Source organism: Lotus japonicus, chromosome 3, assembly GCF_012489685.1.
Source record: "Lotus japonicus ecotype B-129 chromosome 3, LjGifu_v1.2".
NCBI lineage: Eukaryota > Viridiplantae > Streptophyta > Magnoliopsida > Fabales > Fabaceae > Lotus > Lotus japonicus.
The window spans coordinates 19,527,730-19,541,835 of NC_080043.1; the positions used below are offsets into that span (position 1 = coordinate 19,527,730).

The 14,106-nt window shown below is 37.5% G+C and overlaps 1 protein-coding gene across 1 annotated transcript; it reads left to right on the forward strand.

The window, feature by feature from the left end:
- The first annotated feature begins 12,775 nt into the window (after window positions 1-12,775).
- Window positions 12,776-13,329, forward strand: LOC130748864 (VQ motif-containing protein 1). The gene has a single exon (XM_057602108.1). The coding sequence runs from the start codon at window positions 12,881-12,883 to the stop codon at window positions 13,193-13,195; it is 315 nt and encodes a 104-aa protein (XP_057458091.1). The 5' UTR covers window positions 12,776-12,880; the 3' UTR covers window positions 13,196-13,329.
- The last annotated feature ends 777 nt before the right edge of the window (window positions 13,330-14,106 follow it).

A 14,106-nucleotide genomic window follows, 5' to 3' on the forward strand; every position in this document is an offset into this window, starting at 1 on the left:
ACCTATATATATGTTATAACTTGACAACACAAGACATAAATATACTAATCACCACCATTTCTCCTTCAAAATCATCATCAGTCCACAATTCCTCACTTTTTCCCTAAGTTGGCCGAGAGCAAGGAGGAGCAAGAGGATTCCGAGCCGATTTCTTGTTTCTTGTTCAATCGTCCTGATTCCAGCTGCGTGGGATCGACATCGAGGTACAGATGCTATTCCTTACTTCTGATCGTCAATTCTGTCGTTTTTCTCTATGTCTTTCTGTGCTCAAAGTTTTGAGTTTTTTGTAAAATTGTCCAAATAACTTCATCTTTCTATCTAAACTTATTCCCTACGTGCCCAAGAGCATGTTTAGCGGATTACATTTCGCCGATTCTCGCCGAATTGCCGCCGAGTTTCAATTATGCTCATAAAACCCATTTTTGGCCAAAGTTTCGCCCTTTAGGCTTAAAACTCTCGACTGAGCTTAGCGTCAGTAGGATTAGTAGTCATAATCGTCGTTGGTATCGACCCCATCTAATTTGTTTTTCGAAATTCTGATTTTGAGTTTCCGAGCTAAAAATCTTGACCAAAATACCCCTTAGGAATACCCCTGTTCTAGTTTTCGATCCGATAATTTTTCTGAGAGTTTCCCTGACCTAGATATCGCCTAAGAATACCGAGGAATTAAATTAGATCGAAGAAAAAGTTCGGAAACCCTATTTTTGAGAGTGGCCGAAACCTATTTGTTAGGGTACCGTGTCCAAAAATAATTTTTGGGTCTCTATGACTTGAGCCATTGCGTAGCTCTTTCAATTGTCGAAATTTTGGCGTTGGTTTCGTGTCATTCCGAGTTCTGTAGCTCGAGTTATGCTCGTTTTAGCGAATGAAGTTCTGTTGTCAATTCGTGCCTATATAGGAACTCCGAAGCTTTAAAGCCTTCTTTACGATTTCGATTAGCATTAGTAGATCGTGTTGCTCCTAGTGAGGCTTGTGTTGATGATTGTGTTTCCTTGTTCTAGGTTCACAACTTCCATGCCCAACTTCTACTCACGAAGGTAAGGGTAACTCAGTTTTAGCGTGTCTTTGAGTCTTGCCTGCTTTTATCGCACTGCATGCGTTTGAGATGAAGATGTTTATATTGATTGGCATTGGATTATGATTATTATGCTTGCAATGTTGTATGCTTGCTTATGTTGACTGTTTCTGAGGCTTGTGCCAAATGTTTTCTGAAGGCTCCGGCCGAGTAAACTTATTGAGACGTGTGTCTCCGTTTTCTGAGAGGCTTCGGCCGTTTACTGGTTTCTGTCATTACTGCTTCCTAGAGGATGGAACATGTGGTTACTTTGGATTGGTCCTTGGTTGGGCTTTGTTGTTGTCTGACTTGGCATATAGGGCTTGAGTCAAGTGGCGATGAGGAGGTGTGTCCTATCATTGTCCCGTCTTGTGTGACGTTAAGTGGCGATGAGGAGGTGTGTCCTATCATTGTCCCGTCTTGTGAGACGTTAAGTGGCGATTAGGAGGTGTGTCCTATGATTGTCCCGTCTTGTGTGACGTTAAGTGGCGATTAGGAGGTGTGTCCTATGATTGTCCCGTCATGTATGACGCTATAAGTGGCGATGAGGAGGTATGTCCTATCATTGTTCCATCTTGAGAGACGTTATTGATCGATCCATTTTGTTAGCAGCATATAGTTGCATTATAGGAAACTAACACCTGACCCTATGTTGTTGGATTCTAGTTATTGGTTTATTGATATCTGATGTGATGTTACATTGTTGAGGTTATTATTATCTGAGTTCATCTATGTTTAAGTTGTTGATATATGAGTTGAGTTATGTTGCTAGTTATTTACCATGCTAGGTAAGTAAATTTGAATAGCAGGATTTTCTCTTTTATACATGGTAATTGCATGGAGTTAACCATTTCTATTTGCTACTTGTTGTTTGGGCGCTTAACGCTATTAGGCGATGGAGATCCTTCCGCCGAGGCTTAGCTGCTTGAGTTGGAGATCGAGTTGTAAGCGGTGGAGTAGAGGTGTGAGAAGCAGCTTTGCTTCTCTTCTTGTGGACGGTGTTTGAGTCTCCTTTTCTATAAGAGAACTCTGTTATTAAAGCCTTGCTTCCGCCACTGTTAAAGTGCGCACGTTTATTCTGAACCTTACCTATGGTGTTGTAAGCTATTATTACTATATATCGGGAAACAGGTTATTTAAATAAAGTTATCATGTGTTTCCAACCCTATGGTATTCATTCTCATTTTCAAAAAAATTACCCTTGGATTTTAGGGATTGCAGAATAGTCCTTAGATTTTGTTAGGTTACTAATGTGATTCCTCAGTTGAGAAATTGGGGCGTTACAATTGTGGTATCAGAGCTTTGGTTGAGAAACCAGAGCTTGTTGGGGAATAGGTCTTCTGTGCTAGGTTGTTTGAACTCTGTAATTGATCGGCTGGGTGTTGATCGATTGACAGAGTGTTACCATATAGATTATATGATTAATTGTTTATTTTGTCTACTAGTTGTTTCTTGTTGTTGTTGTTTTCTTGAACACTAACCCCTTAACTTCTGACTAGATGGTTAGTACCCCCACCAAAATATTAACTATACTTGTTGGTTTACTATCACTTGGTTAGACTCTAGAGGAGTAAGTAATGATCAAACAATGATTTTGGATTTCAGAGGAACACGACGAGGTTAGCAACTGAGAGTTTATAAGTTGAATTGGAATCTTATGGTCGAGATTGATTTTGTAAGTTGAGAATCATGGGTGAATAAGAGAGTTAGTGGTTTTAGTTTTGAGGATATCAATTAGATCTTCGGAGGTTTAAAGACTAAGGATTGTTTGACGTGAGACTAATCAAGCTAGAGATCATGAGTCTCGAGTTGTGTAGAGTGTTAAGACTTGAGATAAGTTGTGATTTGATTTGTGACTAAGAGGAAGGTTGAATTTATGGTTTGAATAAGGGTAGTTCGGAAAGGAGATTAGGTTGATGGATTGTTAGATTCTAATTAAGATGGGAATTTGCTTAAGAGTTGTTGGTCAATGGATGTTGAGTGCGAGATTGTTGGTAGAAGAAACTTGTGACGAGACTAGAATGGTATTAGCATGATGGTTATGGTTGTGAATATTATGGTTGAGCCGTTAGTATGAGAACATGAAGATACATGTTAGGTCATTCATGTAGGGATTGAGTTAGGTTTTAGATCTTGATGCTTAGAACACTAGCGTGAACAAGATATCTAGGTCTACTCGAGGATGATTGATAGATATATAGATGTTGCTTTTGTTTTGTATGTCACCTTTGAGGTGAATTCGTTGTGACGCCTCCCGGGTTGGGATGCGTTCTGACATTACGTGTAGGGTGGAAGAAAATCTGAGGGAATGTTATTCCTGAGCGTTTCTCGGACGCCAAGTTTCGAGGACGAAACTTTCTTTTTGGGGGGTAGTATTGTAAGACCCAGGATTTTAGAATTAAATAAATAATTAATTTCCAACTCACGCATAGGATTTTGTGTAAGCGCGAGGGGGACTTGACTTGTGTTTAATGTTTGGATTAGCGTTATGAAGAAGAAAGTCCAGGAAATGGTTAAGAATAGTTCTATAGTCGCTATAGGTTATAGCACGAGCTTTAGTCACTTCCGCCTTAGGGCGAAATGCGTTAGTAAAAGGCTATTCCGCTCTTAAAGCATTGTAGAAGCGGAATTCAAAAATATTCAGAGGATTATAAGAATTTCTCTTATTCCTTTCCCTTGCGAGTGTTTCGACACGAAACCCTGGAATGTACGAACGTCCGATTCTAGTTCTCGGAGGTTTGCCGAAACTAAAACCCTAATAGCTCAAGAAACCTAGGATAAACGGTTGATGAAGACTTTTTCTATTCGGAGCTTCAAACAAAGATTCCACACGCGTACACCCATTTCTTTCGAGGCTTCCAATCTTTCTTCAGAAAGAAGTTTTCCCATCCGACATTCACTGCAAAAAGTAGTTTTTCGGGTAAAATAGATTTACACCGACTTTGGATTGTCTACCTTAATTCCAAGAAACCTCTTTTGAGTTTTGGAATTCTGTCTCCAGAACCTATCTTAGGATTCACGGAGGAATGTGCAGGAAAAATCGGAATCGCGAAATTTTCATTTTTCCGCGTTTTCCATTTCCTATAAATTGTACTCAGCTCAGACGCATAATATGACGACGTCATATTTGCTCTAATTGTCTCACAATTATTCTTTAGCTCATTTCTTGGTTCATAGATCATTTTATTTTGCTCAAAAAGATTCAAATTTATATTTTATCATTTCATAGAGTTCCCCATAATTTTTGATATAATAAATCACTCTTATATTTTTATCTTAACTCTATGAGTTAAATCCTCCGATATCTAAACTAATCTGTACCGGTTTACAAAATATCTTCTCAAAATATCTTTACAAAATATCTTCTCAAAATATCTTTACAAAATATCTTCTCAAAATATCTTTTCAAAATATCTATCCATCCTTATCCCTCCATCAATCCGTCCTTATCTGATCCTTGGTACATATCTTTCCATTTCATTCACCTATATATATGTTATAACTTGACAACACAAGACATAAATATACTAATCACCACCATTTCTCCTTCAAAATCATCATCAGTCCACAATTCCTCACTTTTTCCCCAAGTTGGCCGAGAGCAAGGAGGAGCAAGAGGATTCCGAGCCGATTTCTCGTTTCTTGTTCAATCGTCCTGATTCCAGTTGCGTGGGATCGACATCGAGGTACAGATGCTATTCCTTACTTCTGATCGTCAATTCTGTCATTTTTCTCTATGTCTTTCTGTGCTCAAAGTTTTGAGTTTTTTGTAAAATTGTCCAAATAACTTCATCTTTCTATCTAAACTTATTCCCTACGTGCCCAAGAGCATGTTTAGCGGATTACATTTCGCCGATTCTCGCGCGAGTTTCAATTATGCTCATAAAACCCATTTTTGGCCAAAGTTTCGCCCTTTAGGCTTAAAACTCTCGACTGAGCTTAGCGTCAGTAGGATTAGTCGTCATAATCGTCGTTGGTATCGACCCCATCTAATTTGTTTTTCGAAATTCTGATTTTGAGTTTCCGAGCTAAAAATCTTGACCAAAATACCCCTTAGGAATACCCCTGTTCTAGTTTTCGATCCGATAATTTTTCTGAGAGTTTCCCTGGCCTAGATATCGCCTAAGAATACCTAGGAATTAAATTAGATCGAAGAAAAAGTTCGGAAACCCTATTTTTGAGAGTGGCCGAAACCTATTTGTTAGGGTACCGTGTCCAAAAATAATTTTTGGGTCTCTATGACCTGAGCCATTGCGTAGCTCTTTCAATTGTCGAAATTTTGGCGTTGGTTTCGTGTCATTCCGAGTTCTGTAGCTCGAGTTATGCTCGTTTTAGCGAATGAAGTTCTGTTGTCAATTCGTGCCTATATAGGAACTCTGAAGCTTTAAAGCCTTCTTTACGATTTCGATTAGCATTAGTAGATCGTGTTGCTCCTAGTGAGGCTTGTGTTGATGATTGTGTTTCCTTGTTCTAGGTTCACAACTTCCATGCCCCACTTCTACTCACGAAGGTAAGGGTAACTCAGTTTTAGCGTGTCTTTGAGTCTTGCCTGCTTTTATCGCACTGCATGCGTTTGAGATGAAGATGTTTATATTGATTGGCATTGGATTATGATTATTATGCTTGCAATGTTGTATGCTTGCTTATGTTGACTGTTTCTGAGGCTTGTGCCAAATGTTTTCTGAAGGCTCCGGCCGAGTAAACTTATTGAGACGTGTGTCTCCGTTTTCTGAGAGGCTTCGGCCGTTTACTGGTTTCTGTCATTACTGCTTCCTAGAGGATGGAACATGTGGTTACTTTGGATTGGTCCTTGGTTGGGCTTTGTTGTTGTCTGACTTGGCATATAGGGCTTGAGTCAAGTGGCGATGAGGAGGTGTGTCCTATCATTGTCCCGTCTTGTGTGACGTTAAGTGGCGAACGGTTTCAGGTCGCTGACGTCAGTTTTTGTCGGGTGGAAGTACCACACAGTCAGGACCGCTATCGTCTATTCATTTCGTCGGTTTTGTTGGATCTCGGATTTTGCGAGTAGCAGGTGTGTACAGGCATTCAAGCAAACCGAGAGTGAAATCATAAGAAAAAAAAGAACACAGATAAAGGACAAGAGAAGGGAGAAGACTCCAAATTTTCACTAAAATTTCATGTTGCAATACAAAATATGAACAAAAAGAGATAACAAAATCAAAGAACCAAAATCAGATGAACCCAGGACCATGAAGGAACCCATAACCCATAACCGGAACCGCCACAACCAGCCATGCATGACGAGATCCCCTCCATCGAAACGAGATCGCTCCACCGTGACAAGATCAGTTCCGATATGCAACCTTAACTCCTTAGTTAAGATTGAGGAATAACCTTTTGAGTAGATGAAACTTTCAGATCAGATCTACTAGAGAGAGAGAGACGTTGATGGTGCCATGGTGGGTAACGTTTATTGTGGGTAATGTTGATGGTGGGAGGTGTGGTGGAACAGATGGTGTACGATGATCGCAAAGAGGAAGAGAAGGAATGGTGAAAGATGGCTGTGTGTCGGATTTTCGACATTGGAAGGAGATGTGGTCAAGACTCATGTTCTCAGAGAAGGAGTGTAGTCTGTAGTGGTTTTCTAAATGAGAGATGGAGAAGAGGTGGTGGTGGGTGGAAATTGTGTTTCAAATTGGGGAAGAAGGATTTAATGGAGGAAATAGAGTTTGGTTGGTTGGGGGCTGACGACTAGTAAAGGATGATCATGAGTTAGTGGGTGTGATAAGCACATAATTGATGCACTTTATGAGTGTCTTTCTAAGCTTCATTATATAAATTTTTGTGTTTATCGTTATGATTTAGCCATGTTTTGACCATTAGTGCTTATTGCTTAATTGGATTATTCATAGAAAAATGCTTAATTCTTTCTTTTTAGCTTTTATGACACTTTTCACTAGAACGGGTTGAATATGGAGTTCAAAATACCCAAATAAGGTTAATAATATGTCGTTGGAAAGCTAACGCGAAACCCTACAACTTTCATGTTCAGTATAATTCGAGAAACATCCTCGAACTTAGTCATCTGATTTTGGTTCTTTGATTTTGTTATCTCTTTTTGTTCATATTTTGTATTGCAACATGAAATTTTAGTGAAAATTTGGAGTCTTCTCCCTTCTCTTCTCCTTTCTCTGTGTTCTTTTTTTTCTTATGATTTCACTCTCGGTTTGCTTGAATGCCTGTACACACCTGCTACTCGCAAAATCCGAGATCCAACAAAACCGACGAAATGAATAGACGATAGCGGTCCTGACTGTGTGGTACTTCCACCCGACAAAAACTGACGTCAGCGACCTGAAACCGTTCGTTGCGCATGCTAGCGTTTATATATATATATATATACCTAGTGAGAGAGAAGTTTTTTATGTGAGTGAGAGGGGAAATTTCTAACCAAGAGATTAATAAAAGATGTTTTAAAAACCAAGTATTTCACCCCTACACACAGTGCACAAAATGGAAAATTTAATTTACCCAATTAGAATCATAACATATCACATAAGCCACATAATATTTCTTGCCTCTATGGTGCGAATAATAATTCAAACATAAATATTTGTTTAAATAGCGCGTGGTGCTAAAATTAAGGAAATTAAATAAATAAACTATTTATTCAACTCAGGGTCTTACAGTCAGCCCTAACACGTTCTGGCCCCTTTGACCAACCAATATTAGTGGAGCTAAACCTCTTGTATTCAAGCTCCATTGGTGATGCAACATAGTTAAGGAGATAACCTTGATTCATCACTTAATCACATCCAACTCTTCATAAACATATAGAGTGAGAAGCTCTCACTTCTCACTAACTTGTGCTAATACCATCATAATTTCTCCTCTTCGAATTTCTTTTTTCTTCCATGTTTCGGCCAAATTCTTGCACCAATAATTTGTTGGGAAGTTGAGGATCTGTTCTGGATTGTTTTCTTTGAGACTTCTAGGCAAGAACATCATGAAGACGATGAATCTTTGAAGTTTTCAGAGAGATTTCTAGAATCCGACGAGAAACTTCGCCTTAAAAACTTGTTTTCCAGCAAACTCTGAACACCGTAGCACCAACCACCACCACCATTCTCTTCGTCTCATCAAGGAGAAGAGGACCCTGTAGTTAGAACAGCTCCAACGACAGCAACCATTTTGAGCACCTTGCATCTTCATATTCGCCCGCGAGCTCAACCCTAGGAATTTCCAGAACTTCAATTTTGTGGTATTCTTTCTTTCTAAACTCATTTTTTAAGCTTATTTAGACGATTTAATGAAGGAAAACCATAATTATAGGCTGTGGAAACTTGAGAATTGAAGGAAATTAAGATTGAGCATTTGCATTTGTATTTTTTCAATAGATTAAGTTATGGGTTATCTAATTAGTGATAAAATTCTATGAATGCTCTGGAAGGTAGTGGAACAAAGTAGAAAGCCCAAAAATGGAATAAGAGGCTAGGAAAGGAATTAACATTTCACCTTCTCGGGAACTTCTCGGGAAGCTTTGAAGAGGTTAAGTTGATGAGGGATTTTGATGCTTTATTCTCCGAAACCATGAAAAGAAGCTTTGCATGCGGCATTATTAGTTTATGAAACAGGAAAGGAAGCTTGAGAGAAGTGGTTGGACACTTGGTCCTTGCATGTTAAGTTTATGCTTAGGGAACCCTATGAATGATAGAGCTTGCTGAAACAAGTTGAGAGGTTATGATGCTAAAGATTATGAGCTGAGAACATAGGAACAAAGAAGAATTATAATGGCTTGATAAATTCACATAAGATATTAGGTTTTCTATAAATCAAGTAGGTTGATTGATAATTAGGTTAATTAAGCTTAACAACTAATTAGGATTAATTTGAAAGATTAAATTAAGCAAAACATAGTTCAGAAATGAGAAAGGAAAATACAAGGAAAACAAATCGTAATTTAAAACAGTAACTGATAGTTTTAATGGATCGGATTAGTTAGAAGAAAGATTGAAACTAAAAATAATAGTATCCCTAGACTATAATAATGAAATCATAATGAATGGAAAGGAAGAAATTAATTAAATTAACAAGAATACACACACACATATATATATGAAGTCACGTAATGACAATAGTATGTTTGGAAATGCAGAGAGACGTGATCCAGACTTCAATCTCCATGGTAATTGTAGAACCAGTATAACCCAGAGGTAAGGGGGTTGGACACTAATTTGTCACGGTGAACGTTATATTAGTAGTCTATTAGAAGTCTCTAAGGGTTAGCTAAAATGGTAAGAGTTAGAAGACAACCTTATGCTAGCTTGCCAAGCAGTACCCTAACTTGGAGATATTAAAGGGAGCAACTCCAAGAGTATTTTTTGTCAGACAGGTGAGAGCAACCAATTTAGTGGCCCTCATAACTGAATCATGAAATTTGCATAGATAACCAATATTAATGTCGGCCAAATTAAAATCAACACTAAAAGAAAAGTTGACAAAACTTCTCACAATTAGCGTCGGCCTATACGGTAAATACTAGTGAAAGAATGATAGCTTTGGTAATCTTGTAAAAGCAGGTATCATCGATTTGCACGACACTTAAAAGCGTCGAGGAAGCCGTTTAAGGTAGGTCCAATACCAACACTAAGACCCCTAAGTTGGGTGTAGCATCAATATACCAATTCTTATTAACATTTTTCTCGTTGTTTATACTTACAACTCGCTAAGTAATTAAGATTCAATCTCAATTTCATTCCCGTTTATCTTTTTTTTTAATGTAGTTTATCGTTGAAAGTATCTAATGACTCACAATTTAAGTATTCCCTATTCCATGTTTAATTGTAGTAAGTAACTTAAATACCATTTCAAAAAAAAAGTAACTTAAATATTAGTTATTTGATATATACTAATAGAATGACTTTGAATACTTGACCTAATCACCTTGGAATTCACTGGATGAAGGGAGTTTTGATTCCTCGCCACGCTACTAATAAGTAATAACCAATGTTTAAAGTCAAGATCGTGTGTTCGATATGTCTAATAGTAAAATAACAAATTAATAATCATATGTTTCAATATAGTATCCGAAATGCTAACTACTTAAGTCAAGGCTGGTACCCACAAGATAAAAATAAAGCTGAGATTTCTAGAACTTTTTGGGGGTTAAGAATAAGTGAATAAGTCATTATGTCTTTCTTAATAGATTAATCATTAATTGAAGAGACTGTATTTCTTCTGCAACCTTTTTGTCCCTTTCCATGTTATGTAATTTCCATGTAGACGTTATGTTTGACATATAATATTTGGACAATGACTTGTGACTCAGGCTTACGCAGGTGCTTACCCAACCCTGTCGATCAGGTCCAGAAAGGAACTTTTGATCGAGAAACTTAATTTAGAAGGAGTACCGATATATTTACACTTTACTTTTTCTTTAATCTCATTTTCATATACTTTTTTTTATCTCTCTCTGCATTTCCTGTTAAATAATAAATCATATCACTCATTTCTCTTCCTATTTATCTAAGGTGGAGATGAATTTGAGATGTTGATAAAACATTATTCATTTACAAGCATAGTTATGAATCTATGCTAGGTACCATCCAAATAGGTGTTATACTTCGAATCACGTAATAATTTTTAACCTTGATCCCCTTACTTGGCCAGTTATTTATATTTTCCGTACAAGCTATTTTAAGTTAAAATCAAAATTAGAGTTTTAAGAAAAAATAAAAGATACTTGTCAATTTATTTTATATATCTTAAAAGCTACTATTAGTTTAAAAGCTACTATTAGTTTAAAAGCTATTTACCACTTTATAAATTCACAATAGTAGATGGTTATAGCAACATATTTAGGAAGGAGGCAAGTAGCGGTAGTGATAGAAAGTTTTACCAAATGGTGGCAACGATGGAGGTGGTTGTTACTTAGTGGTGGGGTTGTGGCAGTGATGGTGATGGTGGAGGGTGGAGGCAATAGTGGTAGTGGAGGAGGTGCGACAATAGCAATGGTACGTGCATGGTAGTGGTGGAGGTGGAATTGGTGGTCCTGATGGAGGATGGTGGTGATGGTGGCTATGGCGGCAGCTATAGAGCGACAACCAATGGAGGTGATGGTGGTAGTGGCGATGGAGCTGGTAGTGGTAGAGGTGGGTGTGACTTAGTGGCGATGGTGGTCGTGGAATTGGAAGTGATGGTGGTGGTTGTGGAGGGTGGTGGTGGAGAGTAGAGGTGGCGATGGAGGCAGTGGTGGTAGTGGTAGAGGGTGGCGGTGATGGTGGTAGTGGTGGAGGTGATGATGATCATGGAGAGTGGTGTTGCGGTGGAGAGTAGCTGTGGTAGACTGGAGGTTGTTGTGGTGGTGTCTATGGTGGTGATGACAACTATGGTTGCGGCAATGAAGGTGGTTTTTTTTATGCTATGTGTATGTTTCCTTGGAGATACTGAACACAACTACTCCAAGTTAACGATATTGTTTGATTTGGACGAGAGCAGACAATTTAGGGGCCTTACACTGTGAGCTAATAGTTTTATTTCATCACCAATTTTGCATTGATAGCATGTTCATGCAAACAGTTTGATTTTTCATATCATATATAGAGTCGGCCAAGCAGTCGCTACTTAGCCTATGCAACCGATTCTAGTTTTTATGAACTTTCATCAGATAAAGTACCAAGTAAGATGTGTTGGCGTAGAGTCTGCTAAACTGACACTAAACATAGTGTCTACCACTTTAATTGACGATAAATTGTTTTCTTCTGGACATTCAATGTGATCCTCGACGCCGACGTTATGCTAAAATCAACGTTAACATTGGTTGTTAGTCGAAGCTCATTTACATTTTTTTTAGTGATAGGTCCCTATAGAATAAGAATAGCTACACATTTGTGTCACTCATCATCCTCATAGGAATCTTGTTGCAACTTATAGTGAAGACAGCATAATGAAATTGTGGAAACCTTGATTCTGTATTTCTATATATCAACTAGTTTGTGCGATGTATGTTATTTAGAAAACCTTGGATTCATGTTTTGATGTTAATCTCCTTGAGAAGGTCCTTTCTCGAAGTTATGATTGGAGTAAGCAAAATCCAATGCGCAAAGAACATGGTTATTGACTAAGGTGCCCATTTCCCATGTTGTAGCAAATAGGACAATTTATGGGATTGTCTCTATATGGCCTGAAAATCACTTTAAACTTTACCCTGAATTACTCCTTTTACTCTTGATTCTCTTTCAAATACTAAGAATCTATAAATTTAATTTTCAAAAAAAATAACAATAGCTACACATTTATGACGGCACATATTTGTTTTTATCTAGCACATATATCATCCACTAGAGATAATCTTGTTGGATATTCACATTCTCATCACATGACCGTCTCTTTCAGCAAAAAAATTGTGTACATAACCTATAACATTACGTACAAGAAAATTAACATCTACCTAGCTTTTGAATCAACCAACTTTAGCATATGAGAACAAGTATGCTTTTTTTGTATAAATTAAAATTAAAATACAAATAATATATAGGGACAAGTAAAGTAATATAGTACGAACCCTACACATATCTTATTCATATTGTTATCTCTACTTCCTCCTCATTTCGCACAAACAACAACGGTCAACTTATTCCATCTATATATCTCTGAAATTCGTCAAACCCAACTCACCTATATGTAATATGATATTATAAAATGAATTGAAAGGGCCAACCCATAACACCATATCTAGCTATATGTATATATATAATTGAAACTGCAGAGTTCCAAAATAGAAACTGCTTCTGTCCCATTTAGACAAAAAACAGCTTTTTCTTGATCTTTTCTTCATCATCTTATATATTAAAATCATTTTCCTCGATGTCGAGTGGTGTATGCAGTAGGGGGCCTGTGAAAGTTGTGATCATCAACACGGAATATGTAGAAACTGATGCAACAAGCTTCAAGTCTGTGGTGCAGAAACTGACTGGTAAAGAATCTGATGAATTAACAACAACATCTGGTAAAGCTCAGAGGAAGAGGCATAATCAAAGTGGGGTTGATCAGGTGCCTGTTGTAGCTAATAGTGGCCTTGTTGGAAGCCCGTTTTGCATTAATGATGTGTCGTTTAAAGAGTTTGATTTTGATAGGCTGCTCAGTCAGATGCCACCGATGAGCGACCTTTGGTTTGATTAAAACTAACTTGTATGTATTCAGATTTGATTGTATTTGATCAATTGATGATTCTATTTTAGTGTATACTATATAGTTACATCATTCACATGTTTTTTTGTTGTTGTTTTGGATATATACATATAGAGCTTTTGGCCTGTGTCCCATGTCCTTTTAATATTGAATATTGTTTCCATACTTTACTATTTATGATTGGTTTCTTCTGTATACCTTTATCAAGTTATTGAAAGTTAACATAATTATAGTGTAGGTCAAGGTGCATTTAAATTTTGAAGTGAGGATCAAATTGTAAGGAATGGTTAGAGACGATGATTAACAAACATTTCAAAGATCGCTTCTTTGCAAGTACATATAAGATCGAATTCATGAAAACCCATATGGAATGGTTTTCAAATGCCAAAGATTAAGGAATATTGTCATTATCGGTATCTACACACAACAACAAAAAATACGTTATTTAGCTGCGACATACATGTTTAGTGGAGGTTTTTTTAACTTTGCAAAAAGGTTTTCGATAGCTTTGGTCTACCAATCATCATTGTACAAGTGCATGCTACCCGCTCTTGTGAGCCTATTTTACAATGCCAAGAAATTGAAAGGACAGCTCGCAAACTGAGAAAAGAGTAAAGGGAGACGATGGCAGATGCACCGCCTAAAGCAAAATTGCAAGAGTTCTTCACTCCCACCATTGATGTGATTGACAACATCTATCGACCTGTAGTAGCTATTGTACGCTTCAAGTTGAAGCCGACAATCATCTCAATGGTCTAGAACACTCGACAATTCACTGGTCTACATGGTTAGAATCTGTTAGTCATGCTGAATAAGTTCCTTAGAATAAGGGACACCGTCAAATACAATAATATACTGAAAAATTAAACTTACCTAAGACTCTAACCATATTCTTGGCGGAC